The 27,784-nt window shown below is 45.4% G+C and overlaps 1 protein-coding gene across 6 annotated transcripts in view; it reads left to right on the top strand.

Annotated features, from left to right (window-relative positions):
* The window catches only part of sash1a (SAM and SH3 domain containing 1a), a 250,806-nt gene that overhangs the window by 180,948 nt on the left and 42,074 nt on the right, over window positions 1-27,784 (top strand). For all 6 annotated transcript variants that reach the window (XM_083790744.1, XM_083790740.1, XM_083790739.1 and 3 more), the window contains exons 2-4: window positions 2,873-3,001; window positions 16,832-16,882; window positions 17,447-17,496. In XM_083790744.1, coding sequence (XP_083646870.1) covers window positions 2,873-3,001; window positions 16,832-16,882; window positions 17,447-17,496 — 230 coding nt within the window. The remainder of the gene's footprint in view (window positions 1-2,872; window positions 3,002-16,831; window positions 16,883-17,446; window positions 17,497-27,784) is intronic.

Raw genomic sequence — 27,784 nt, 5'->3', positions numbered from 1 at the left:
TCAGTCATTTCCCTTCCATACCCAGCTTCACCGAGTTGGGTGGTGAATTATTGGCCTGCCTGGGGTTTGTTTTGGTTCTGGGTTGTTTTTGCAACCTCCAGAGCATGTATGTGCATGCTAATGTGTGTTCTCTATGAGTTGACCCATCTCTGAGGGGTGTGTGTGTGTGTGTGTGTGTGTGTGTGTGTGTGCACACACTCCACAGTGCCTCATTCATCTGTGGCCTGGCACTGAGATAGGGTGCCCTGTTGAGAGAGACAGAGACTGAGAGAGACTGTTGGACCCTACACAGTGATTCAATGCTAGCTGTCTGCCTGGCACAGATTAGATCAACACTGATGAATATTCAGCGGATAGCCATCACTGCTGAACTGGCCTACATTTTTGCCCAGGCAAGAGATGTTACTCGGTGCTCTCTTAACCCATTTAGGACTGAGGCCGATTATAAAATAAAGTTTTCTGAAAAACCTATGTTTCTATGTCAGTGGTTCTCAAATTATTTCATGTCAAGCACCCCGAAAATGATCTGCAATTGGCCGCCGACCCCCATCTGAAAATATGTTGTCCCAGGGAACCCCCAGAAGCAAAGATTTTAGTTAAAAAACGTTCGCTCTGAAAGAAATTCAAATATTGGGCCATATTTAAAAATATAGCAGATCTACAAGCTCGTAGTGCGGCACTCTGAGCATACATAGTATGGTTTGGTCCTATATTCAGTTTTTTCTAGATACTTTTGTCGTCCTTTGTTTCTCAGTATTATTTAGACAGTTTACCACCTGTATGTGTGGACATGCGAGACATGACGGGAGTTGGATTCAATCTGTGGGCACTAACTGGCTATTCTTTAGAAAGTTTAGCCAGTTAGCCAATTCTTTAGACATCTCTGGTATTCCGTAACGCGATAGAGAAACATTAATTGTTACTTAAAAATAGGAACTCTTAACAGCAAATGTCAATGTGTCATTGCTGGACAATTATGCTCGAAATTCTATGTTTAGATCTTGAAATAACCCATACAAGATTGGCAAATGGCAAATGACGTTGTGTGGGTGATTTCATCATCACACATGTTCATCATAATAAAAGGCGCCCCTCACTTCACACACGTGTGATTTTTATTGATTGAAGAACAAGAAGCTTCTACTTCAGCATGCAAATTGTGCAGGAAGAGAAATGTTGTTGTGTAGTTTTATTAGCTTGGAATCCCCATCGATGTCATTGGCAGTGGGGTGGATGAACATGGTGCCATCTTATAATGGGTGAGGACCAATTATATGACGACGTGGTTGAATACGGGTTAACGTCGGTTCAAGCATTATCTTCAAGAAGCATTCTGTTGACTGAGTAATGCCATTTTTTTTGGCGGTCGGCTTCCTCTCTCAATCCCAAACACATGGCATTCACACAAAGACCGGAACCGTGGCGAACAGAACCGCATCTAGCAGGAAGCGCGTGTTTGGTTTATACAGTTTGGAGAATGTCAAAGAGGTAAAGGGCATCCCTGTTGTAGGCCTAGATGTACTGTTCTCCGAGCCCAGGAAGAGAGTCGTATTGTATACTTGGCCTTTTATTGAGCGCTATTCTTAGGACTGTGTTTGCATTGAGAGGATGGCAGCAGCAGAACGGTGGTGGCCGGCCCACGTTTTTGTTTATCACTCGTGATGAAACTTGAAAGTTTAGTGTTATTTATATTGTATTTTATTGTCTATTATGGAGTACCCCGTCCTGTGTTTTGTTTTATTTTTTATTTTAAGATTTCTTTGCGGCTTACGCCTTTTATTGTTTTTTTGAAGGGACAGACAGTAGGCTGACAGGAAACGGGAGAGAGATGGGGGAAGACATGCAGTAAAGGCCGTGTCGGGCTCGGGAGTCGAACCCGCGGCACACTGCGACTGGATTACCAGTCGGGTGCCCAGACGGTTACGCCACCGCCTGGGCCCCGTTCTGTGTTTTTTACACAGTGTTTCACAGTGACAATGCAGCCATCTCTTCAATTTCTAAAAACAAACCTAATAATGTCACGCACATGTACAGTACACGTACACTGATACATTTTACCTTGGACAAGCCGTGGCCAGCCAGCAGTACTAATGAGTTATCTCACAAATGCAGTATCGCTCAACCTGAGGAAGTGGTGTGTGTGTGTGTGAGTGATTAGATTTATTCGCGCCACCATACCGCGATGCCTGATTTACCCAAACGCATGGCTGCCAGTACAGTTGGCGCCTTGCATATGCCTCTAATTACTTCCATATGTGACCGTGGTTTTATGAAGCTGTTGCCTAGGGTGTTGAGACGGTACGGTAGTGGGCTTGTTAGACTGTATAGCCTGCATTTGATCAAGCTCCTAGCCTCCTACTTCTGGCCTTGAGCGCTGGTAAGGATGAGTGGTGGGAATTAAATTTGTTGCTTGGATGAAACTGGATATCGTCTCTCCGTTCGGGTGGAAACCTCATCCAAAACTGTAACTTTTCAGGATTCGAGTTAAAAAATAGAAAAAAGTAGCAGATGGACAACGACAAGCTCAAAGCGTGATGATGTTTCAAGCTTGCTGATCTGCCACCTTTGATACTTTTGTGTGCGGTGCTCAGCTGTAGTGTGTTCAAGTAGTATAGGGCATTGATTCAATTTACGAAAGCAACCCACAAAAAGTTAGAATATGGATATTAGAAGTTTCTTCCCAACGGAAACGATATGTCAAATGCAAGTGTGTTCCTTAAGACCTATATCTGCTGTGAAGTAGAACGCTTCGTGCCTGAGAGAGATGCGCGTTATGGTGGCTGGACTATACTGTAACTCTGGGCTAAGACTTACGTATATGTTCCTTCCTCTGGCTAACCGCTTGTTTCTCTTGTCTTCTCTCTCTGACCAGGATGGTTCTCTGGGAAACATAGATGACCTCGCCCAGGAGTACTCAGAGTACTACAACACCTGCTTCAGTGACGTCGGCGACCGAATGGAGGAGCTGCGCAAACGACGCGTCTCGCAGGACCTCGACATGGTACTTTTTACCTGCACACACACACACACACACACACACACACACTGGGTGTCGATGGGTGTTTTTTTGAGGGGTCCATTCACCAGGATATAGGGTAGTGGGGCACCCCCCTGGTTGCCAAGCTGCAAGTAAAGGTATGAAAGAATGCTGCTAATGCTGCCAGAGGGGGCCATTCTGTCCACGCACGCACGCACGCACGCACGCACGCACGCACGCACGAACGCACGCACGCACGCACGCACGCGTACAGTTAAGACCATGATTTACTTTTTAATATAACTATAAATCATGTGGCTTTGTTAATAGTGAAACATCCTTTCGTGTTTTATAATATATATACAACAATTGTGTGTTTTAATTCTACCAATGAGAGATGGCTTTGGCAAGAGCGGTTCTTTCTTTTACTCTTTTACTCGGCGAGTATAGCGAACAATGTCACAATAGGCTATACTGTTGGATCCAGAGTACATCCAACGTGCTCTCATACATACCAAGGTGCTACTGCAGTGCTTCTCAAACTGTATAATGTCAAGGACCCTCACGTTTCTATCATGTCAAGGACCCTCACATTTCTGGCATGTCAAGGACCCTCACGTTTCTATGCGGAGAGAGATGGGAAGTGACACGCAGCAAACGCCGCCAGGACCGGTACTCGAACCCGCAACGAGCGGTCAGGCTACATTGTAGCATAGCTGCCCGGACCGGCGCTACGCCAGCCCTTTTTGTTTTATAATCTTTTTAAGCAATTTCACAATACGGGTCCGCATCCAATTCCAGAGTCTATTGCCATTTGGGGGTCCTTGGCATGGGCAAGTTTGAGAACCCCTTAGCCTAAGGCCCAAACCACACCAGCTGCAACTACTCGCAACTCCTTGCAACAAAACAAACAACTGCCATTGGGAATGGTTGCAAGTAGTTGCATGGCGACTCTCTGGTGTGGTCAGGGCTTTGGAGCTACTCTACTCAGTACTTTGACAAGTACGGTAACTGTGAAAAGTATAATAATAGTAATAGCCATCAGGAGGCTGCATTCAGAGCTGATCCTCAAAATGCTACCATAATAGAACTGACTCGAAGCTTTCTGCCAGGCAGAGAGAGGCCAGTGGCATATTTCCTCTCATTTAATTCATCCTCCTCAACCAAAAATATCCCTGTTCGTCTTTGTCTGTCATTGCATCACTGCAGATTTTTCCAGCGGAGAGGTAGCAGTTAATATAGATCGGTCATTAAAGGAGATTATCTGCTATGACAAGCATCTGGTTTTCATGGGGTCGACTGGTAGGGCTTAAATGATGATCGTATAGGTGATTTATGCCACTATCCACATAATGATTGACGACACAGATCCTGTTCTCACAGCTTTCCAGCAAAGTGTTTGCCTCAAGCCTATAAGTTATGAGATAATGGATCAGATATAATGATGTATGTATCTCTGCATTTGTTCCTATGGTTTGTGCTCTCCTATATTTTGGGTGTTCAGTCTTTTTCATTCTTTCTGGGGTTATTTTTGTGTTTTTTCGTATTTCTTACCTCCCCCTGCCATCGCTTGTCATTTTATCGCTGCCTGTGCAGATGAATAACGTGGTTTCACCTCTCGGCACGTTATGGGGTCGAGGAGGTTTCATCCTGAGGAGATAAAACTGGGAGGGGGAAAAGGAAGCAATCAGGGCTGGATTTACAGCCCGGAGAGGAGGAGGAGGAGGAGGATGAGGAGGCGAAGGCTGAGAGAGGAGCTGACTGGGCATGGAGCCTGGAGCCCAGTGCGGTGTATAGGAGGATGTGAGCAGAGGACGGCCAAAGGGTGGTGGAGGAAGAGGAGGGGGAGAGTGTGGAGGAGAGGAGGAGTGTGAGAGCCTGCAGCTGTTGCCCCCCCCCCCCGCAAAGCTTTGGCAATGCAAGATGGGAGAGAGAAAGAAGTGTATGAGCAAAGGATAGCATGCAAAAATATCTGGGGTCGGACAACAATTTATTCACAGCCCCCGACAGGAAGAGAGAAGGAGGAACCCACATAAATCAGCTGCTGCTACATTGATTTTCAGGTGCCATAGCATAGCTCAGCCCCAAAATTAGTTTTTGGTGGTGGATAAAACTGAAATATATCTTTGTCACTGCTGTGGTGACGGGGTAAAAGTAGGTTATAAGCCCAAATTCTTTTGCCTTGGCCAATAGTGTTGTAATACTAATATCATATAACTAAAGGGCGCTTATGAACAACTCGCCTGCCAGCTTCCATTGCTCTTGTTTTCCCCACTGGGCCTGGTGTCATGTGTCTAGCCTGGATACCAGTCTAAAAAGTCTGTGGCACAGTATCTCAATATCTGGTGGAAAACTGGAACGGGTAGAAGGGCAGAGAGACGGACACAGAGACAGAGAAAGAGAGATGTGGGAGAAGGACTATTGTGTTGTCTCGTGAAGTGCGTCCAGAAGCCAGTGGGCTGCCAGCCAGTCTCATCCAGCTAACTCCCTGAGGACCAATAGCGGTGAGGTGGAGAAGGTCAAGGTGCCAAAAGTCCAGACGGATGGTTGGTGTGGCATTTAGCTTGGTAGTCTCTCCCTGGAGGATGGACGTGGCCTTCAGGGAAGGACCTGTCATTTGTAAAGGACACCGTACGGTACCGCTGCTATCGGGTCGTCTCATGACTTTCCGGTCATTATTTCTCCTCGTCTCTCTCTGTTCTCGTTTCATTTTCTATAGTCTAGTTCTATTTTGAACAGTTCACGTCAATGCCAATCTGCTCACTTCTCCCCCCCCCCCTTCGTTCCTGTGGCAGCAGACCAACCCCTAGTTACTTGGTCGCCGGGGATCAAATCCGGCCAGGAGGCAGATGGCCCAGTGGGTCAGAGTTCAACGTTAGCTGTGCCCTTCCCTGAACACTATGGGGGTAGAAGTGGAGGCATGCAGCGTTGAGCTGCACACGACACACTGGACCGCGTGGTGGCAGCCTGTGGACTGCACGTTGGGAGAGAGGCGGAAGGTTAACCTGTGAGGGTCAACTGTCGCAGAAGGCTCGGAGAGGGTCGGTTTTGACAGACTTGACCATGGGCTAGTTTGCTGTTGAACTGACCCTGTTGCCTATAGGGATTTGCCCCTGAACAAATCCCAGAATATCCATACTGTGTGTTGGAGCATGGCTCAGCCATGGCTGGCAAGACGAACGGGAGGGTGAATTCTTTCACTTTCTGTTCCCTGAAATGTTCCATTGCTCTGACTTCAAGGTTACAGTTGAAATTTGAAATTTGTTACGGTGCTGCTTTTGCTTCTTTGTTTCTTTGTTTCTTTGTTTCGTTTTTGTTTTGTTTTGGGTCTTAGTCTTCCTTGTTTAGAAAAAACCTTGAACAGCCTCAGAACTTCATGCCATGAAACATTGTCCTTGAGCTTATGTTATCATTTTAACAGCACTTCCCATCCCTACCCGGTTGGCCCAAGTGATGGTGATCTGTGTTTTGTTTAGAAGTAGGGCTCTCTTAACGCGGCTCCATTAAGAGTCGCTGATGGAGGCTCTCTCCACGATGGCTATCGGTGCGCCCGTTTCCTGTCCACCCTTCATGAGGCCGGTCCTGTCGTGTCTTCTTGTTAGTTCTACGGGCAGCAGGGATACAAAGGGTTAAATAAACATCCCCTTTGGGAACGAGGCCTGTGGATTATCTGTATCACGCAGTGTCTCTATTTCTTCTATAGAGAAGCAGTGTTAGCTAGTTCTTATTGTAGTATAGTCCGTGACGGTTAAGCCTTCATTTTTGGAAGTACTAGTATGGTAGTTTTAAGTGATAATTCAGCAACTTATACAAATCTTTTATTTTAGGTGACATACCATGACGTATTCCGGCATAGAGGTATGCAAAATTGGCAAAAACAAAATGTGTTGTTGCATCAGACGGATATGTGGAATGATTGTCTTGAAGTCTCTGCTAGTGACAACACATTTGCCATTTGTCATGCCTCTTCCGCTCCATCATACAAGGAGACAAAAAGGAGTGAGAAATGAAGACGGTAAACGTTTAAAACAAAACTAAATGAGCCACCACAAGTCCCCACTGCAGAGAACCACTGACTATATTTCGGAGAGAATGATTGCGACAGCATATTGTCGTCATATCTGAGTTACCGATACTCAAAAACAAATCTTCATGTTGTGAAACATTTTTGGCTAGGAGGATAAATTGTATTCTTGTTCTTATTCGGCTCCTTTGCCTCCTAGAAGGCTATGCATTAAATGGCAATGAGGTTTTGAATGAGGGTCCACTTGTTAGCTCTTGACTCTTGTCAGTCATCCTGATCTCTCTTTTATGTCCCTCATCCCTCAAATCTTTCAGCAAATCACACTTGGAGCCAACTACTTCTCCAGTAGTCTTTGTCAAAACCCGACTTTGCCATAAAACGTACAAATATTTAAATATAAAACACAGAGACCATTTGTACACCAGTTTAATTTTGAACATGGTGAGTTCAGGACGAAATTACCCTAATTGTCTCCACCAGGCCGAAGGCATGTGGGGAGAGTATGTTTTGCACTCCGTCCGTCCGCGTGTCCGTCCGTCCGTCCGTCCGTGTGTCCGTGTGTCCGTGAACAGCTAATCTCGGCCACCGTTAACCCGGTCGATGCCATATTTTGCACACACACTCCCTGGATGCCAACCATGAACCTCTGCCCCAAACTTTCCAGAACGGCCTGTTATAGCGCCACCAGGAGCCCGCTTTGTGCAAAACAAGTTTTTGCACAGTACACCTACATATTTTGTCCAAACATCACGCAAATTGGTACACAGTCTCTCTAGAGCCATTCAACGAAACGGGTCTTTCAGATTTATCAGACTCCATCCTGATTGGTTAAGATTGGCTTCCAAAGTTCACAGGACTGCTCAGTTTCAAACAAAATGCTGCAAATCATGAACACATCGCGTGATTTCCGTGAAATTGTGCACCCACATTCCCACTAGGCCGAGGACGAAATGCCACATGAACAATTTCAACTCAGCCTCAAGGTGGCGCTATAACTGGCCGAAAAGTGTTTTTACCTCTAACTGCACGGATCTGTGGATAACCTGGTGGAGACCTGTGCCCGGAAGGGCACTTTTTCTAGTTTACCCTAAATTCCTGTAAAACATTTTACAGGCGCGCACGTGTTGGACATGCAGACACTTTATGGTTGGTAGAATGAATAGCCACGGAGAAGACCCTCCAAGCAGATATTTTCATCTCCTGCAGAGAACAGTGATACACTAGAAAAAGTGCCCTTCCGGGCACAGGTCTCCACCAGGTTATCCACAGATCCGTGCAGTTAGAGGTAAAAACACTTTTTGGCCAGTTATAGCGCCACCTTGAGGCTGAGTTGAAATTGTTCATGTGGCATTTCGTCCTCGGCCTAGTGGGAATGTGGGTGCACAATTTCACGGAAATCACGCGATGTGTTCATGATTTGCAGCATTTTGTTTGAAACTGAGCACTCCTGTGAACTTTGGAAGCCAATCTTAACCAATCAGGATGGAGTCTGATAAATCTGAAAGACCCGTTTCGTTGAATGGCTCTAGAGAGACTGTGTACCAATTTGCGTGATGTTTGGACAAAATCTGTAGGTGTACTGTGCAAAAACTTGTTTTGCACAAAGCGGCCTCCTGGTGGCGCTATAACAGGCCGTTCTGGAAAGTTTGGGGCAGAGGTTCATGGTTGGCATCCAGGGAGTGTGTGTGCAAAATATGGCATCGACCGGGTTAACGGTGGCCGAGATTAGCTGTTCACGGACACACGGACACACGGACACACACACGGACACACGGACACACACACGGACGGACACGCGGACGGACGGAGTGCAAAACATACTCTCCCCACATGCCTTCGGCCTGGTGGAGACAATAAGGGAGGAACAGGACAGTATTTGATAATATGTAGTACATTGTTGCATGGCCTCAGGAAATCTGACAAAATGCTTGATACACAGTAAAACGTTTAAGGTCGACTCTGAACGAGTTAAATTGACACTCCAGATTTGTGTACACTACAGAAAGAAACCACTTCCAACCAAAGTTACTACAAGTAGTGACAGCGCTACCTAACTTTGATGTCCTGGTCGTAATCTGCTGGCCTTGTGAATCACCCCCAATAATGGTTTCTATAGCTGAGGGTTAGCTGTCAGCCTGCCTCGGCTGGGCCTCTGCAGTTAGGCCTCTCCAGTTCAGACATGCTTTCATGTTGTTTTGCCGTGAGGTGAGGAGCAGGGCTGCGACGACGATGATGATGGTGATGGGATTATGCTCGCGTGAGGTCTGCGTGCAGAAAAGTGGGTTTTAGTTCAACAGGTTTTTAGATCCTACGCCGTGTGGAAAGGCAACAAGCCGGATGCACACGCCGGCTGCTTGTTTTGTCCTCTGCCTTCAAGCGTGTGCTCGGCCACATTTTGTTGCCATAAGATCTTCATCGTATGTATGTTGGCACGGCTCCGTTGTTGGCCTAACCCCCGTGTGGAACGGCTTGTGTATTTGCAGTTTCATTATGTGCTTTGTTAGTCAGCACTGGGGGAGTTGTGACCCCGCGCCATTGCAATTTGTAATAACTTTGCTATTTGTCTTGAAATACCAAAACAATGACATTCCTCGAGGGATGTTGGTTTAGGAACGCCTTACACTGTGTAGACGTACACTTGCTTCTGCTGTGTCCGCAGAGAAACTTTTCATCTCTCTTTTACACACACACACACACACACACACACACACACACACACACACACACACACACACACACACACACACTCGCTCTCTCTGACTAACTCACTCAAGCCCTTCTGGAAAGGAAACGGATTGAGGTGTTACTCTGTTTGAGTAGGCTGAGAGTGTTTTCCCTATAAATGGAAGAGCCCACATTGGCGTTCAGGGGTGGCATGGCAGACTATGGTCGACCCTGCTCCCCTCTGCTCCAAACCTGGATGTCCTGCTTCTGTAAGTGTGTGTGTGTGTGTGTGTGTGTGTGTGTGTGTGGTCAGTCAGATCCATGGTCCTGTTCCTCCACTGACCACCTTTCCTGTCTTTGCATCTGGCTTTCCAGCAGGCCGTGGTGTTGGTGGTGCCATGATAATATCTCAACACATTGCCATTAGTCACTACCAGGCTACCAACCTCCAGACGCTGCCCACCCATACTCGCCCGGTTCGACCAGGCGGCGCCGCGGCACACGCTGTTGTGTTTTACGAAACATGCGCCTACTTACGCGGCTCAGCCTGGCAGCAAACACGGCGGCGGTATAGCACTCTCATATGGTGGGCACTGCAGTTTGTTTTCGTACAAAGTAGTTTCTGTTTTTGTTTTTTTTTACACTCTGGCATAAACGCTTCACAGTCCACACCACTCCCTTCTTTTCATTTGGTTCTGAAAATATTCACTGTAGCCTCGTCTGGATTAATGCTGGAAAGCTCTGCGGCGTGTGTGTGTGTGTGTGTGTGTGTGTGTGTGTGTGTGTGTGTGTGTGTGTGTGTGTGTGTGTGTGTGTGTGTGTGTGTGTGTGTGTGTGTGTGTGTGTGTGTGTGTGTGTGTGTGTGTGTGTGTGTGTGTGTGTGTGTGTGTGTGTGTGTGTGTGTGTGTGTGTGTGTGTGTGTGTGTGTGCGCGCGCGTGCAAAAACCGTTTCCTATCTCTCTACGGACATCGTGGTCCTCATTAGACAACTCTCCCTCTCTGACCCCCTTCTATAAAGTCATGCATAAGCAATCAGGGAGCCGCGCGCACACACACACACACACACACACGCTTAATTTGGCATGTGCGCGCACAGATATCCTTGTAGACATCTACAAAGAGAAAACATGCATTCACTCATAAACACTCATTCATGTGTGGTGATCCAGGGTAAGTGGGGCAGTAGCTCTCAGCTGATGCTGGTGTTTTTCCAAAAGTTCATGTAAAGGATAGCGTTCTCCCTCTGGGAGTGTGCAAAAGTGAAAACTAAGTTACACACTTATGCATGGATGGATGGACACGCACGCACACACAAACGCAACTTCACCGGTTTACAATTCTTTCAGAAACCATTTCGAGTCGAGTTAGCTCTCACCCCGCAGCTCAGCTTCAAAACGAGCCAGCTTTCTTTTGTCTCCGTTATTGATGCGGCAGTTCACAAAGACTGAGAGAAACCCTTTTACCTTTTAGGAACCTTTTTTTCAATATTTTTTTTCTCTCTACATTCTGAGCTCGCAAAACAAATCCATCTCGCAGATCAGCATTGAAAGGGAAAGGGGATGTGGGTTTATTTGTTTGTCTTTCTTCAATCGCCTCCTCCTCTCAACTAACTCCCTCCCTCCCCTCTCTGAGATGGCAGGCATAGACGGGGGGAGAAGGAGAAGAGACGAGGAAGAGTACGAGGAAAACAGAGGCGCTTTGTGACTTCTCGGGCCTCTATCTGCAGAAGTGGAGGCGGTGTGTGTGTGTGTGTGAGTGAGAGCAAGTGTGTACGCATGCATACAAATATGTGTACCTTTGTGCATGTCTGCACGCGTGCTTGTGTGCGAGAGTCTTGTGTGTGTGTGTGTGTGTGTGTGCATTCGCCAGGCAGTAGCGGTGGCACATTACTGGCAGTCTGTACAGGCAGTGGGCTTAGTGCCCATGGAGATACGCACGCAGCAGCGCAGACACACAGACGGGCATATCACTCCCTGTCACAGCAGACTGGAGCAGCCATCAAAGAGGATCTGATAGCTACATACTTCAAACACCACCTTTTGTGAAAGTGTGTTTGTGTGTGTGTTTGTGGCTGTGTGCATGGCGAGGATGGGGGGGGGGGGGGGGGGTGTTGCACCTGGGTGTGTGGCGCCCCTACGTCTTTGTCCTCGTGTGGGTTGTTATATGTGCACCGACATTGACTAATGTGGGCACACACACAATACAATTTTTATGCTCTGCTTGCTCAAGGGATGGACAGCATTATTGTTTCACCGAAGCAAAGGACACGCATACTGCCGGCTGTAGCGACGACTTCGTCCAGCAGCACCTTGCAGGAGGCTGCGCAACATGGCCCAACCCACTGCTTTGCAGGTCTCTGTGTAAATAACGTTTTTTTATGAGCATGTCCGACAGGTACCTGCTCTCTGACTTAAGGGACGCTCTGAATTCCCATGGACGGACAGATTGTCAGGCAGCTCTTCCGGCCCGCTCTTGATTTACATCCAGCAGAAGCTTCCGGTCCCTTTCCTCGGCTTCACTGAATGCTCTTAACAGATAAATGTAGACATGATGGGCTTGTTGCTGAAATGTATCTAAAGTTACTGTAAAGTTCCAGCTAAAGCCAGACAGGCTGTCTCGGTAGCGTCAGTCATGGCTGTCTGGCCACTGGTGATTACGGTTGTGATAAGTGTAGGGTTCTGGCTAATTTTGAGTCTTTTAGCCTTCTCAGCACTTTTAAGTGTCCTAAGTTACTCACAAGACCTGCAGGATATGGTCTCTTAAAGGTGTTGTTGTCACCTCTGACCAAGCCTCCATAAACATCAGTCACTCACTACTAGCTTAACGGGGGCGAGGCTTCACCCATAGTTGTCCGAGCTCATTTCAAGGAAATTGAGCTAAAGTCGTTGTGACTAGCAAGAATGACATGCTAATTCCAGGTACAAATGTGAAGGCAGTTTCCTGTACACGCCATCCGTTGCTCTGGGTGTGGTGATGATTGATTCACATAATATAAAAAAAAACACCTTCCTTTTCCTGCCCTGTGTTATTGAAGCCCAGGTCAGATTCATCCTTTTGTGATGATGCTGCTTTGTCATCAGCCACAGCATTGTCAGCTTACCTACCTGCTCACAGGCTGCTTCCACCTGGCACCACTGTTCTGTCACACTGTTCTGTCACACTGGCTGATGTTCACTGCTCCGTCCTAGAGCGCCATGCCTAGCACACCAACCAACTGAAAAGATGTGATACGAACAATTTAGACAATAGACATATAGACGAGGCTGAAGAAATGCACTGCTACGCTACCGTTTTGACCTTGTGATGCATACACAAATATGGGATACGGAGGTGGGGGAATTTGGAATATCTGCCTTATTTAATATTTACTCTAGTCTTGCATTGCCAGGCGATGTCTACCGGTACGTCTGGAGATTTCTAAATGCAAGATAGTTGCTAGAACAGCGGTGAGAAAGGCACTCTACCAATCTACATCCACTGCTTTGAAAACCAATTCTGTCACTGCTCCAATATATGAAGGGCCGCCCTAAAGACTTTGCATTGGTTTGGCAATGTAGTTTACCCTAATTGATTCCACCTATTATTAGCAACATTAGCTGAGAAATTGTCCTCATTCTCTACAAAGGGAAACCTTTTCGAGACTGACATGGGAGTCTGTATCTACTCGATAGAGAGAATTGCAGATGCGTTGGTGGAAGTATTTGGAAATTCCGGGGGACAGCAGTCAGGTCTGTCAGTCTTGAGAGTCTAGGCAAAACAACAACAAATCTTGTCTTTAATCTTTAATTCTTGTGGTTTTAAGATATCAGAATCGCGGAGAGACTTTATAGCAAGACCTACAGCCTTGATAGAGCCACCTTTTAACTTCATCAACTGAAGCTCTCCCCACGGCTCAAATTTACTATACAATAGTTCCCTGCTGTCCACCCTGTATACCTTGCCAGAAGTAGTTGTGAAATTCGCAGCACTCCTCTCCAGTTCCCAGCCACAGAGGTGGGCGGACCATTACATTAAGACATCTATTGGGGAGTGACTTGACAGTCTTAAGGTCCTACAACTGAGATTCTATCCCATATGAGAAAGAATATTTGTCCAGCTGAACACTTCAGAAGGTCAACTTTATTGTTGAAATTCATTTGATACAAGACCTTAGCATCTATTACAGTCCCAACGAGTCTATCCCTGTTTGTTGTCGTACTACATAGCACAACGGATCGATGGGAATTTCCATTTTACAAATGAAACTAATGACCAGATCAGTGTCCGTAGCATGAGAATGTCTCTCTTGTGGCTGCTCTAATTACAAGGGCATGGAGTCAGACTGAAAGAGGTAGTGAGAACTCCTTTTCAGTCAGAAGTTTTTTTTTTTTTCGTTTTTTTTCTTCTCACAGCTTTGGGAAGTAGATTTAAGAACTGCCATGATGTTTGCACGTCCTCAAAGGACACACAGAATATTGAAAGTATTAAAGGATAAAGAATTGTAATTACCTGAGGTGACTTACAGCCTTCTTATAAACATTTCTGAGATAGCTTAGAGTGGACCCCGTGAACAGCATACTGGGATTCATGGCCAACTTCTCTTTTCCCATGCTGTGTATTTGTTGTATTGTCATAACCCTTAACCCATTTTGGGCGGGAACCCCTTTTGGTGTTAGCATTATGTTATGCTTTAGCTATTTAAAAATAGAAGATCTAGGTCTGAACGACTGACATAGAAACATAGCTTTTTCAGAAAACTGTCAGGATGCAGAAGACATTTTTAGAATCTGATCTCGGGTCAATATGGGTTAAAGCATTATATGTTCCCTAATCTTTTGGGTAGTTTTGCAGTTTTCTTGTTGTAAGACTTCACTGACTTTACTTTACCCATTCACATTGTATTTCCTCACGGTAGCTTACAATTTCTGCTATTAAGCAAGCTATATATGCTTTGATTATTTAGATTTACCGCCGGTATATCAGGATAAATTGTCACGACTGTAAAGACGAAATGGAAGTAGGGAGGAGGCTTGATGTCCACTTTCCCCTTTTAATCATAAAATAGCTTCCATGCTCTAGTCTAGATTGTATGACCGGAAGCATTCGATAATTGTGGGAGGCAACAGTCTGACCACGCGAGACCACCCCGACTATGGACTGTTTCAGATTCTACCACATGGCAAGTGGTTCCGCATCCACAAGGCCAAGGTCAAGTAGGCTGCCTTGTAGCAGCCTCGTCCCCCCAGGCGACCAGGTCTTTGAATGACAAGACCAGGTCCAAGTCGAGCAGTGAGCTCCGGAAAAGTGAGTTCCCCCAGGCATTCAGCACTATAGACCTGTCTGTCTGCCTGCGTGTAGACTAGGCAGCTATACACACAATCACACACTTCACATGCACCTACCGCAATGTTTTAACACACTGGCACATGACACTTTTGTATATTAAGACTCCTCACACACAGGCTGTTGCTCTAAATAAGGTTACAGGAAAACGCACAAAACCAACACGACCATGAAAGTGTGCTTCGCTGCTTTCATATTTCCAAATCCTTAGACTACACTATTTTTAGCATGAGTTTTTAGAATCATGTGTTTTCGGTTGAAATCTAAGTCCCAGATTTGTTGTGGTTCTCCAGACCTCCTGTCTCCTCCTCCTGCAGAAACGGTTCACGCCGCCGCATGTGGGATAGTCACGGCCCACGAGGACAGCTGCTTTAGACATAACAAACGCACGCAGCAGCCCTCTCTCTCCCTCTCTAAACTGTGAGAACAGGCCCGACAGACATCGCTCGGAGCTGGAGAAGCTCAAAAACATGTTTTGAGACCAGAGTTGACAAACTTTTGCTTATTTTCCCTACTGCTTTAGGCCAGTGTGGTGGTTTTTTGTTGCTTTGATTCCAGGCCATGACGCTTATCCATTTTGGATTCAAGTCTTGTTTTCAACAGACAACACTGAACCCACATCGTTTGCCCTCATCTGTTGTCATTTCAGTTCTGTCAAACATGGTTAGGTAAAATCTCATATTCTATAATACTCTATATTGGTACGTAAAGTGGGGTCCAGGGACCCTCGGGGTAACTTGTGGGGCGTTACAAATTGACATTGTACAAATGGAACCAAGTGGACCCGTAAGGTGTCCGTTTGTGTACACTCACACACAGTGCTGTATGTCTCGTACAGTTCCCACCGGTGGAAAAGTTCCCACCGGTGGAAAAAAGCACTCGCTTGTAAAAGTATCAATACTGCAATATAGAAATACTCTGTTACTAGTATGGAATTCGATATTTAGTTGAGTAAAAATACAAACTTATTGGCTTCAAAATGTACTTGTGTAATGTAATGAAAGTACTCATTGTGCAGAATGTCCCATTTAAAGTTTTCAAATGTATAATAATCTTTTGAAAATAGCGATGCAATGCATTGTGAGCTTGTAGATCGGCTTGTAAATTAGCTATTTTCAAATTACTGAAATGTATAATGGGATATAGGGTTTTCAAATAAATGTAGCGGAGCAAAAGTACGATATTTGGATATTATGCAGTGGAGTAGAAGTAAAAGTATTGGAAATTGGAAACTACTCAAGTAAACTACAAATACCTCAAGATTGTACAGTAGATGCACTTAGTTACTTTCCACCACTGGGAGTTCCACCGTGTGACGTAAGTGTCGTACGAGGGAGGAGCTTTTGTCATATTATGGGTTGAGGAGCTATTTTAATCATTCATTGTTGTGTTCGGTAAGTCTGGTAACCACCCTGTCATACCGTACTATTACCTGACAGTTGGAACTAGTGGTGCCGGTTTTTGAGCGCCTCAAGCGTGACTTGACATACTACTACACACTCACACACCTGCTGCATCTCTGGGTGTGTTGATAATGTGCATGCAACTTGCATTTGTTTTTTCTTGATAAGCAGGTATAGTTATCTGTGGGAACGTCTTACGTTGTCATTGCAGCCAATTAATAATTTTCAGCCTTGTTTAGGTAGGGCATGTCATTGGTAAACTGAAACTGAATTTCTAAAAGAAAGCTCACTGTGCATTGCGTTGTGACACGATGTGGACTTGTACTGTAGTTGTGCCATCTTCGAACAGCTGGGGTTTCATTGGTTAGCCTGTAACCATCATTTTAGTTAATTAAATTTTTTCTGTCGTTAAATGCTAACTCTTTTCTCTCTTTATCTCAGGAGAAACTGGATACCAGCACCACCTCCCTGCAGCTCCGCTCTGAGATACAGGTGAGAAAGCGTACATAACACATCACACACTCGAGTCTCTTTAACATGTGCATTAAATACATCCATCCATCCATCTTCAACCGCTTAATTCGGTATCCGTAGTCGGGTTGCGAGGATGTGCATTAAATTACGAAGAAGAAAGCGACACATCTTGGTTTCTCCTTTATTGCACTGGTTCCCAAACACTGGCTCGGGACCCATTTTTATAGGTCCCTTTATTTATTTTTGTTTCCTACATTTTGTTTTTAATTATTATTATTTTCAAATATTTTCAAAAATCGTTCCCAACAAAGCAAAAATGTTCATGAATTAAAAACAAAATACAATGATTTTGTTTTTAAATAAATCATATAAAAATGTTAAGAAATAACACAAATTAGAAAAGAAATGCTTACGAAGTAGTGAAAATAGCTGCTCTACAAACTCACCGGGAAAACGTCTAATCTCTTTTTTTTCGGGTCTTGAGCTAAAACGTATTGGGAACCAGTGTTTTATCGCGCCGTCGTGACAGGAACTTTGAATCCATCTGACAGCGGTCCCCTCCTTCTTCTCTGTCCCCCACAGGAGTCGCTAGGCTTCAGCAGCGAGGTGTCCACGCCGGAGACAGACAGAAAGTATGTATACAGGGCCAGCCCCATTGGCCATCTATCATTGTACTGTGTGTACTAGAGATTCAGAACTGTACAACCGTGACGCATCCCTCTTGCCGAGATTGAAATGTGTGTCTGTTGCGTGTCAAAACAATGTGCATGCAGCGCAGCCTATATCTGGGCTACATCAAATCGCATGTGCATCACACTTAGCCTCTGCAGTGAGTCCACGGTCGAGGACGGTGGTGGTGGTGGTGGTGGTGGTGGGGCGCTTTGGGGTGGAAAGATAAGCATCCACAGATGCTGCGGTCCATGTGATTGATAGGTATCTTATGTGACTGCTTGTGCAACGGGTCAGTGACCTTGCCCCGTAGGAGCCTGGGGTCAGTGCCACGGATGAAAAAAAGTTTAACTTCTTGGGATGAATGGGGCGCTGTGTCGGTAGGTAGCCAGTGAAAACACTAAACCGATGAAATGCTACGTCTGTGAGTTGGCCTCTGACCTTCAGTTTGCATGCAGGCATTGCAATACACAAATGTGAGAGAAAGGCAGGCAGACGGTCCGAATAAACATGTTATGTTTTTGTTACTGAAAAGAACACGGCGGAATGATTAAGAAGAATTTCAAATGGCATGCTAATGAAACGGACCATTTTGAATGTATGCTGCACTTTGTCAATTGACTCAATTCCCCGAAAAGACATTTCCTGTAAAGAATGTCACAGTGCATGTTGTGGCAATGTGACTTGATGTTTTGGCTCTATCCAAGTCACTCGCATGTAAGCATTCCTAATTTTCTAGACATGATGGGTTCATATATAATGGAAAGGTTCTCTTGCAAGCATGTAAAGCAAGCATTGCTTACTAAAGATAGTACCACCATTTTTAGGGTGAAATCCTCATTTAATAAATAATGTCTTTGTCAAACCCCTCCTCTGATTAACACATAATTAAATGCTAAAAGGAAGGAATTGGATGATCAGACAGTGGAAGGCATTTTAGTGTTTTGTTGCCTACCACCAATATGGTTTGACTCGCTACACAATGGCATCAAAAATCTTAATAAACATTACTAAAAGTGACAAACACTGCTGTCCTCCTCCAGAAATTTCTTCTGGGTTTCACAACCCACGGCCTCTGAGATTACTTGGATACAAATGTATGTGTTTCGGTCAAATCTCCCACATACTGTCAACCATTTGCACATCATTTCAAGTCTGACTCATTGGCTCAAGTTCCCCCAGACCTGACTGTCACGTATGTCCCTGGCCATGTCTGAAGGAAACCCATTGAGTGTTTCCTCTGGCTGACCTATACTACGGCTCGGTGGCCATTATCTGTTCTCTGGTCCTCCGTCAAGCTTCCTTCCGGGCTTTGTGTCTGCTGTGGGGGAGGCACAGCGAGATAGGCAGGGGGAGAAAGAGTCGGTGATGATGGCCAACTGATTACAATTAAGAGCCACAAAGGAGAGAGCAGGGCGGGGTTCCTTTTCCCAACTGCTTCCTGTAAGTGTGCCTGCATGGCGGTGTGTTGTGGAGCAGAACGTCTTGAATCACTGCACAAAATGACGCACGCAAATGGTGATTCATTTGTTCGACGTTCATTTATAATTACGCTAAAATCTCAAGTATCCGGAAATATGACCTAATGTAATTTTTGGAGGGGCGCTAAGACCATCCTATGTCCAGCTTTGAGGGTTTGTGTAAACACAAACATTGCAGACCAAAGTGAGGACGCACATTGTGATTGGCCAGAATGAGACGTTTGATGTATGATGATAAGAGCTCCCCTCACTACACACAGGTGTGATTTTGTTTATATACCATGCATTCATATTAAAGCAACAATAGGCAACTCTTCATTATATTAAGTTAGGTCTGTTGATCTGAGTTGGCCGACAGCATAATTTAACAGATTGAATGTACCAAGTACACCAGCATGTGTGATGTCATGGAGAAACGGTACATAATTTAGACATAGGAATGTGGTGGATTGGGAATCATTGGTCAAGACGGTGAAGTAAGGTCAAATGCCAAAGGCTCGGTTGCTTTTACATGATTAAGAATGTCCCAGGCGTATACAGTCCTTTTTTGTCTCTGCCAGGCCGACGGCCCCTGTCTGTGAGTCTGTCTGCCCGCGGATAATCTCACGAACCACTCGGGCCAAGTTTCTTGCGCACACTGCCAGTATGCCAGAGAAGTCTATCCCCTGATATTTGTCACAATTAGGGGTGGGTCCCGAACCTCGGGACCAAGTATGTACCGAACCGAACGTGCCTGGGTACCGGGTACCCATTACAATAATTCAATGTCTAAAAATTAATTAAATTAAACTCTAATTAACTTTAGAGCTTGCAGTCGAACTGTCGAAGAGAGGTGGCGAAAAAACAACAAATGATAGCCTACTCTGGCAGCATGCACATTTCTGTTAGCAAACCACAGCATGCAAGCCGCCTTTGTTTTCAATGATCCCACCATTCGCACGTCGGCAAATCCGTTCTCACCTATCGGCTGGAGATGCCCCCCCCCCATTAGTGATGCTAATTTGTGTGTGTGTGTGTGTGTGTGTGTGTGTGTGTGTGTGTGTTGCTCTCAGATCTGACATGCTTTTATTTGTCATTGTCAGTAGTTAGTAGTATAGTAAGAGTAGTAGCCTACAACACTATTGCCCTGGGTAAATACAGAATAGATATATTATATTTAAAATAATCACTATATTATCCACAAATGGCTCAATAAAGGAGAGGATGTTACACTATTCATTGTACATTATATATATACTCAAATTGACATTGAGCTTTTTTGTTAAATAAACATTTGACCTTATTTAAGTTATTTTATACCATTTTGGAACCGAAATAGGGAACCGTTAAGAACCGGAATCGATAAGCAGAACCGGAATCGGTACCGGACTTGAAAAAATCCTAACGATACCCATCCCTAGTCACAATTTTGAATATTGTTTTTGTGTGAAAAGGTTTTCATTTTGTGGATTCATAATCTCAGAATCGATCCACTGATCAAGTCAAGTCAAGACAAGCGATGACTCAATGTGCTTAAATGAAATACAGTACATATAAGAGTACAACAATCAATAATTATACAAAAAAAGAGAATTACATATGATTAAAATACAAAAAGGTCATTTAAAATAAAAAAAAATACATTTCACAATCTAGCTGAAAGCTAGTGAAAATAGCTAGGTTTTTAGTTTGCTTTTAAACAATGACAATGAGGTCGCATATCTTTTATCAATAGGTAGAGAGTTCCACAGAGTAGGACCATAATAATGACTAAAAGCACCATAACCTGATTTAGAGTTTATCCATTTTATATCTAGGAGACCTTTTGTCGGGTGATTTTAAGAGTTCTGGGTGGCACGGGTGGGTCAAGCATGTCAGAAACATAAGGATGAGCTACGCCATTGATAGATTTAAAAAACTATGAGAAGCACTATAAAATCAATTATTTTGTTTCAGTGGCAGCCAGTGAAGAGGGGAAAAAACGGGAGTAATGAGTTCAAATCTTTTGGGTTCTGGTTAAAACTCCTGCAGCAGCATTCTGAACTAGCTGGAGTTTATGGAGCAACCGCTTTGTCGATCCAGCAGAGAGTGCATTGCAGTAATCCAATCTGCTAGAAATATAAAGCATGAACCCATTTTTCACAGTCTGATTGAGACGGGAAGCGTCTAACCTTAGAGATTGTTCCTTAGATGATAAAAGGCAGTCTTGGAGATGGAAGTAATGTGCTTCTGGAAGTTAAGCTCGTCATCTAAGATCACACCCCCAAATGACACCCAGAAGATGTCCAAATATGGAGTTCCTTACTTGATCAATATTATGTCAGAGCGAGGTCAGGTCATGTGTCTATGGACTTTCTAACTTAGTGTGATTTTCTTGCTTTCTTTGATTGATTTCCTAATGCATGACTAAACCCCGAAGTTTTAATGTAACCCAGAGAGTGTCCGTTGTTTTTAGACATTTAAATAGTTTTTTAACAGATTTGACTGTTTTTTGACCATGAAGCCCGATAATACACGTGTTCCTCCGAAAATCACTGAAATCACAACTCGTCACATGCAGCCCTGCAGAGCGGTGGGATTGTAAATCTGCAAGCCCACAGTTTATAGGCGTGACCCTGGCTTGACCCCCCCCCCCCAACCCCCCTATGCCTGGTGGAATTGTCATGTTCACGTGAGCAGGCTGCACCACGTGCAGCATCATAGGAAGCACATACCTCAGACATGATCTCTTTCTCCCATGTCTGTGGACGGAGCATCGATTCGACAAGAAACCCAGAGTGATGGGAACCAGATGCCCAAAGCAGGATGACGTCTCTCTGCTGGTTCTTAGAATAGAGACAGAGAGAGGGGGGGAGAGAGAGAGAGAGAGAGAGGGAGGGGCCCCCCTGGTCGGGGCCCAACTGGTTTCTGTCTTCCTCCTGCCAATCTGTTTCTCTTTCTTCCCTGCATGCATGTGTCAGAGACCCCCTCTGTCATAAACATCCATGCACTCTCTCTCTCACACACACACACACACACACACACACACACACACACACACACACACACACACACACACACACACACACACACACACACACACACACACACACACTTGTGATACACCCAAAGAAGCCCCTATGTAGCTATATAGGCCCATTAGTGTCTGTCACACAGAGAGAGCCTCTGACTCCACGGAGACGTTTTAAAATGGCTACGGTGTCATCGGTTTAGGGGGAAAAGCGTATCCGTCGTAGTGTACACACGGAGACGTAGGGGTTTGCTTTATAAAAAAATATTTGATAATAGATTTTAATAATCGTTTATGTTTTTTGTGTAGTTGTGAAGTGTTGGCTGCATATAGCCCATTGCGCATGTTTCTTTCCTTCCATGGAGCACCATGTGAGCAACATGGCGGCGCCCTTACGGTCTTCGCGTCCCGTCCTCTTTAAACAGTCCTTCTACTCTCATACACATACCCCACCACACACACACTACACACACACACACACACGCACGCACACAGACGCGCACATACGCACACAGACTCGCTCTCTCACTCGCTCCCATCATCACCTCTTTCCTGGGACAATAGCATCCACAGGAGATTACCCAGACTTCCGCTTGGGGACGGACTGTGCCACCCCTCTGCCTCTCCGTCTCCATCGCCTTGTTGGCAGGAATTGGGCACTGCTCCCACTATGCATGGTATGCCATGGGGGGGGGGGGGGGTATACAGAGCGAGGTGTTGACGGAGCTCGTTCAGAAGACTTGTGTCACACGTAGAGGAGGGGTCAAGTGCAGGACTTCCTGCCTCGGAAGGTGATTGATTGGTGGGTTATTGTTGCAAAGGGCCAATCAATTCATGAGGCACCACGGAGGTTAAAATGGGATTTGATGAGAAGCGTTTGTATGTGTTGACGCGAATGGACACGCGCACGCCGCACGGGTAACGCTCGCAGCTTTGATGGTTTTGTAGGACGGAGAGTACATGCAACTATGCAAGCCTTGTTGTCGATGGCTTGTTTTCTCGCCACTAATGAGATGTAAATGCAGGCCGTCCCATGAGAGGGGTCTGTTTATGGCAACAGCACCGCGTCGGAAAGCTAAACCGCGGTGTCGGCATAACACCTACCACTTGACGTCCAGTGTTATGACCCTCATGGAGCAGTTTTTAACATAGAACACAAAATAACGTGTGTTTGTGCGGGTGCGTACGTACGTGTCTTCATTCGCACTTGCGTGTGTGCGTGCGTACTGGTAGACTAACAAAATGAGTGGTCGTGTGTGTGTGTGTGTGTGTGTGTAAGTTTCCTCCATGGGAACGGTGTCCCCATTGCCCTCTTCTCATCAAGGAAATCACCGTGACCTTTGCCCTTTGACGGGGTCACCTCCATGCGTGCTCTTCCTGTGGGCTCGGGCTTTCGTCACACAGGCTCGCTGCCTTTCATTGTCCCCATACAAGACCAATGGCCCCTGCACTCCAGGTGGCCAGGCATGGGACAACACACACACACACACACCGTGTGCGCGCACATGCACGCGCACACACAGAAATCACTGGCTTATGCTGAGTGAAGTGAAAAACTCCCCCCCCCCCCCCTCACCCCCCCAAAAAAAAGAAAAAAAGAAAGAAAGAAAAACTCACATCCGTGCATGTGGATCCGAGTGTGTGAGCAGTCCAGCAGGATAAGGTGCTGCTGGCATTTTGCACAGAGACAGAGTCATACAAATAGACAGGCCGAACCATATCACATGATAACCTCTTATGTAAGTAATTAGTAGTTTATTAGGTCAGCCTTCCTCTCTTGAGCCTTCCTTCATCTTTCATGACTCTGTTACAGCAGACTTGGTATGAGGTGTGTGTGTGTGTGTGTGTGTGTGTGTGTGTGTGTCTGTGTCTGTGTGTCTGTGTGTGTGTGAGACTGTGTGTGTTTAATTCTGTACTTTTACTTGTAAAAGTACAGAGTATTTCTACATTGCATTATTGATACTTTTACTCAAGTAAGACATACTTTTTCCACCTCATCTAGGCCAGGGTATTGCTGTATCACTGCAGTATAACGGCATACACCACACACTGGCTTATATGGCTTAGTAACGCTATATATACGCCGCTGCCAGGAGAAATGTGGTCAAACAGAACCAGTTTGCATTTTGCACTCGGCAGTCGGCATACACGTTATTTGCCCAATTCTCCATTCCACATTAGCATGTGAAATTAGCATTTCATTCACTTGCAGAGTGCAAGTCATTAAAAGAAAATGCTTAACCTTACAAGTTTAGGATGCAATAAAAATATGTACAAAACAGAAAGAAGTAAAATGCTTTTCCCAAAGCATTTAAACCAGTTGGGACTTCACTGTCCACTACTCTGCGCAAAGGAGTTGAACAGAACTAGAAAGGCATGCCAAAGATTTTCAGGCTAAACCAATTAAGTTGACTAGCCACACAATGCCCAATGGCACAGTGCTCCGTAGAGAATATTTCAAAGAGGTGTGTGTGTGCGTGCGTGCGCATGTGTGTGTGTGTGACCGTGCATGTGTGTGTGTTCTGTTAATTTATAGTGTGGAGCAGAAAGAAGCTCCTATTGAGTGAGTCCTATATTAGCATTAGCTTGGGCCCTAGCCTGGCTGTGGTGGGGCAGAGGGGGAGCAGCAGAGGGCTCAACCATACAGGCCTCCATTCAATTAGCATCTCATTATGTTACCATGGCAGCCAGGCTTTAAGGGGCGTGACGGTTTCCCATACTGCCGAGAGAGAGCGTATACTGTATTTCTTTTAGGTGTGCACACACACACACACACACACACACACACACACACACACACACACACACACACACAGAGAGAGAGCGTTGCGACCTGATTAGCTGGGTTTGAACCAGTCACACACCTAATAGAGAGAGAGAGAGAGAGAGTGTGCTGTCAGTCAAGTTTATGCCTGAGTAAGGAATGGACATTACAGTGTGTGTGTGTGTGTGTGTGTTTGTGCCCTTTTTTTCCTAGGGAGGTTTTCTGCCCTTGTGTGTGTGTGTATGCGTGCGTGCGATTGTGAGAGATGAAGATTGACTTCATAAGATCCTACGGGTCAATTTCACACAATCACACTCTCTGTGATTTATCCCAATTCTTTTGAGGAGGGCAAGGGACACCGTGCAGCTCCCAGTCACTACCCACCTATCTCTTGCACACACGTACGTACGCACACACCCTCTCACACACCTGTAGGGTATTATCCACCTCTTTTTGCTCGGCTCACGTAGCGGTTTCAGTTTCAGACACGCAGTAGCTCAGTCTCTCAGTTGCTCTTTTCTCGTCGTGAAACCTTTTTTTTTTACCGGCCACTTAAAACGTGAGCCCTCTAGGCTCCCTTTTTTTTTTTTTTTTTTTACAGAGCGAGAGACTAGTCATTGATGTGGTACACCGCCCCCAGCATGGGGCAGAGCTAACCACAGGGTGTGTTTTTACCCCACCGTTTCCCAAACAGTGGGTCTGGACCCATGTTTGGGTCGTGGACACTTTTTTATGGGTCCCTTCATTTTTTTTGTTTCCTACATTTTGATTTTAATTAGTATATTTCTAAACATTTTCAAAAAACATTCCCAAACAATCTAAAGTTTTCATGACTTAATACCAAATGAAATGATTTTTCTAAGTAAAAAAACTTTTTTTTCTTTCTTAAATTCATATCCCACACAACCCATCTTTTCACCCAGTGTATCAATTATCTAATGTAATCCTGGGCGCTACATTTCCTCCAACCTGGGGGGGCAGTGGACTGACATCATGCTTCCTTCTATGCATGAGGAAGCATGAGTTTCGTGAGAAGCGAGAGTTTCCCCGGCCGGACGTAGCGCGTGGAAGGAACACGTTATTCCGACCAGTCCTTTTCCCCTCCATCAGGCGCCCCGGCTGGTGAGGGGGAAATGTCTAATGTGTCTTTTGGGTCACGGGCTAAAAAAGTTTGGGAACCACTGTTTGCTCCCACTAACACGAGGGAGAGCTAACCACAGGGTAACGCGTGTGACTGCGGAGGTTTCTCGTCGCCGTCGGTTGGTAAACCTGTGTTCCACTTCCATTATAGATCCAACTAGATAAAGTGCCCCTCGGGGCACAGGTCTCCACCAGGGCAGGTCAGGTTGTGGCCTCCTGGTGGCGCTATAATAGGCCAATGTGAAAGGGGTGCCATTTCTTCTTACACCTTGGATGGCAATTGGATGATTTGAGGCATTTTGTTCCAAAAATAGGTTTTTCAAACATCCACCTGTTGGTGGCACTATAACAGGCCAATGTGAAAACCGTTGGATATATTCCTCAGCCTAGTAGGAAAGTCTGTGAAAGATTTCACGTAAATTGCACGCTGCGTTCATGATGTGAGGCTTTTTGTTCAAAACGGGCCAATCCTGCAAACTTTGAAAGCCAATGTTACACTCTTAACCACTTTAACTTTTACTACAAAGAAAACCAAACGAAGAAAAATAAGTACCAAGGTACTCTCATAAAAAACAAACATTGAGTAGTTAATTAATAAAGGCACGAAAAAGAAAACCAAAACATGAGTGTAAATACAAGGTTTCTCCCTGACGAGGCTCATCCGTGAGGCTTCTTTTTAAAAGGCTCGCTCAGAGGCTGGGAGTGTTCTCCTTGTGTTTAAGGAAGCTTCCTATCCTAGTTGTGTCTTTTTGTTGGGTCCCCCCCCCCCTCCCCAGTTCACTGTTTATTTAGGATGGGTGAGAAGATGACTCGCGCACATGTACAGAATACTTTTTAACCCAGTTATTTTCCATTCTCTTTGGCTCGCTCTTGAGCATTTGCCCTCTCTCTCTATCTCCCCTTCTCTCTCTCTCTATCTCCCCTTCTCTCTATCTCCCCTTCTCTCTCTCTCTCTATCTCCCCTTCTCTCTCTCTCTCTCTCTCTCTCTCTCTCTCTCTCTCTCTCTCTCTCTCTCTCTCTCTCCCCTTCTCTCTATCTCTCTCTCTATCTCCCCTTCTCTATCTCTCTCTCTCTCTCTCTCTCTCTCTCTCTCTCTCTCTCTCTCTCTCTCTCTCTCTCCCCTTCTCTCTATCTCTCTCTCTATCTCCCCTTCTCTATCTATCTCTCTCTCTCTCTCTCTCTCTCTCTCTCTCTCTCTATCTCCCCTTCTCTCTATCTCCCCTTCTCTCTCTCTCTCTATCTCTCTCTCTCTCTCTATCTCTCTCTCTCTCTCTCTCTCTCTCTCTCTCTCTCTCTCTCTCTCTCTCTCTCTCTCTCTCTCTCTCTCTCTCTCTCTCTCTCTCTCTCTCTCTCCTCGTGACTATCCTGTGGAGGGAAGTGGAAACACAAACAGGCTGAGTCTGCCCTGTGGTTTATTCTCTCTCTCTCTCTCTCTCTCTCTCTCTCTCTCTCTCTCTCTCTCTCTCTCTCTCTCTCTCTCTCTCTCTCTCTCTCACACACACTTCATCTGCTCTTCTCCTCTTATTTCCCTTCGGTTCCATACTTTGTACTTTGGCTCCTACCTCCTCGCTTTCACGTGGTTGTCCACTCGTTCCTCATCTAGTTGATATGCCCCTCCCTCCAATGGCTCTTTAATATATATATTATTTTTATCATTACATTTATTTGTTGCTTGTATTAAGGTTGAGATCCACCTCTCCTCTTCAATCCTCTCCTTTCCTCTCCTCTTGTCCCGGCTAGTCACTGGAGGCTCTGGAGCACCACCACTGACCCCCAGTGGTGACCAGTCAGAAATGCAGCCTTGGCATAAAGGCCCCCTCAGAGATATACAGTACATTAAACCAAGAAAGCACAGCTTCAACCCGTACATATGTTC

This window comes from Protomyctophum parallelum (genome assembly GCF_964188405.1).
Source record: "Protomyctophum parallelum genome assembly, chromosome: 19".
Classification (NCBI taxonomy): domain Eukaryota; kingdom Metazoa; phylum Chordata; class Actinopteri; order Myctophiformes; family Myctophidae; genus Protomyctophum; species Protomyctophum parallelum.
This window is presented reverse-complemented; position numbering and strand designations above follow the sequence as displayed.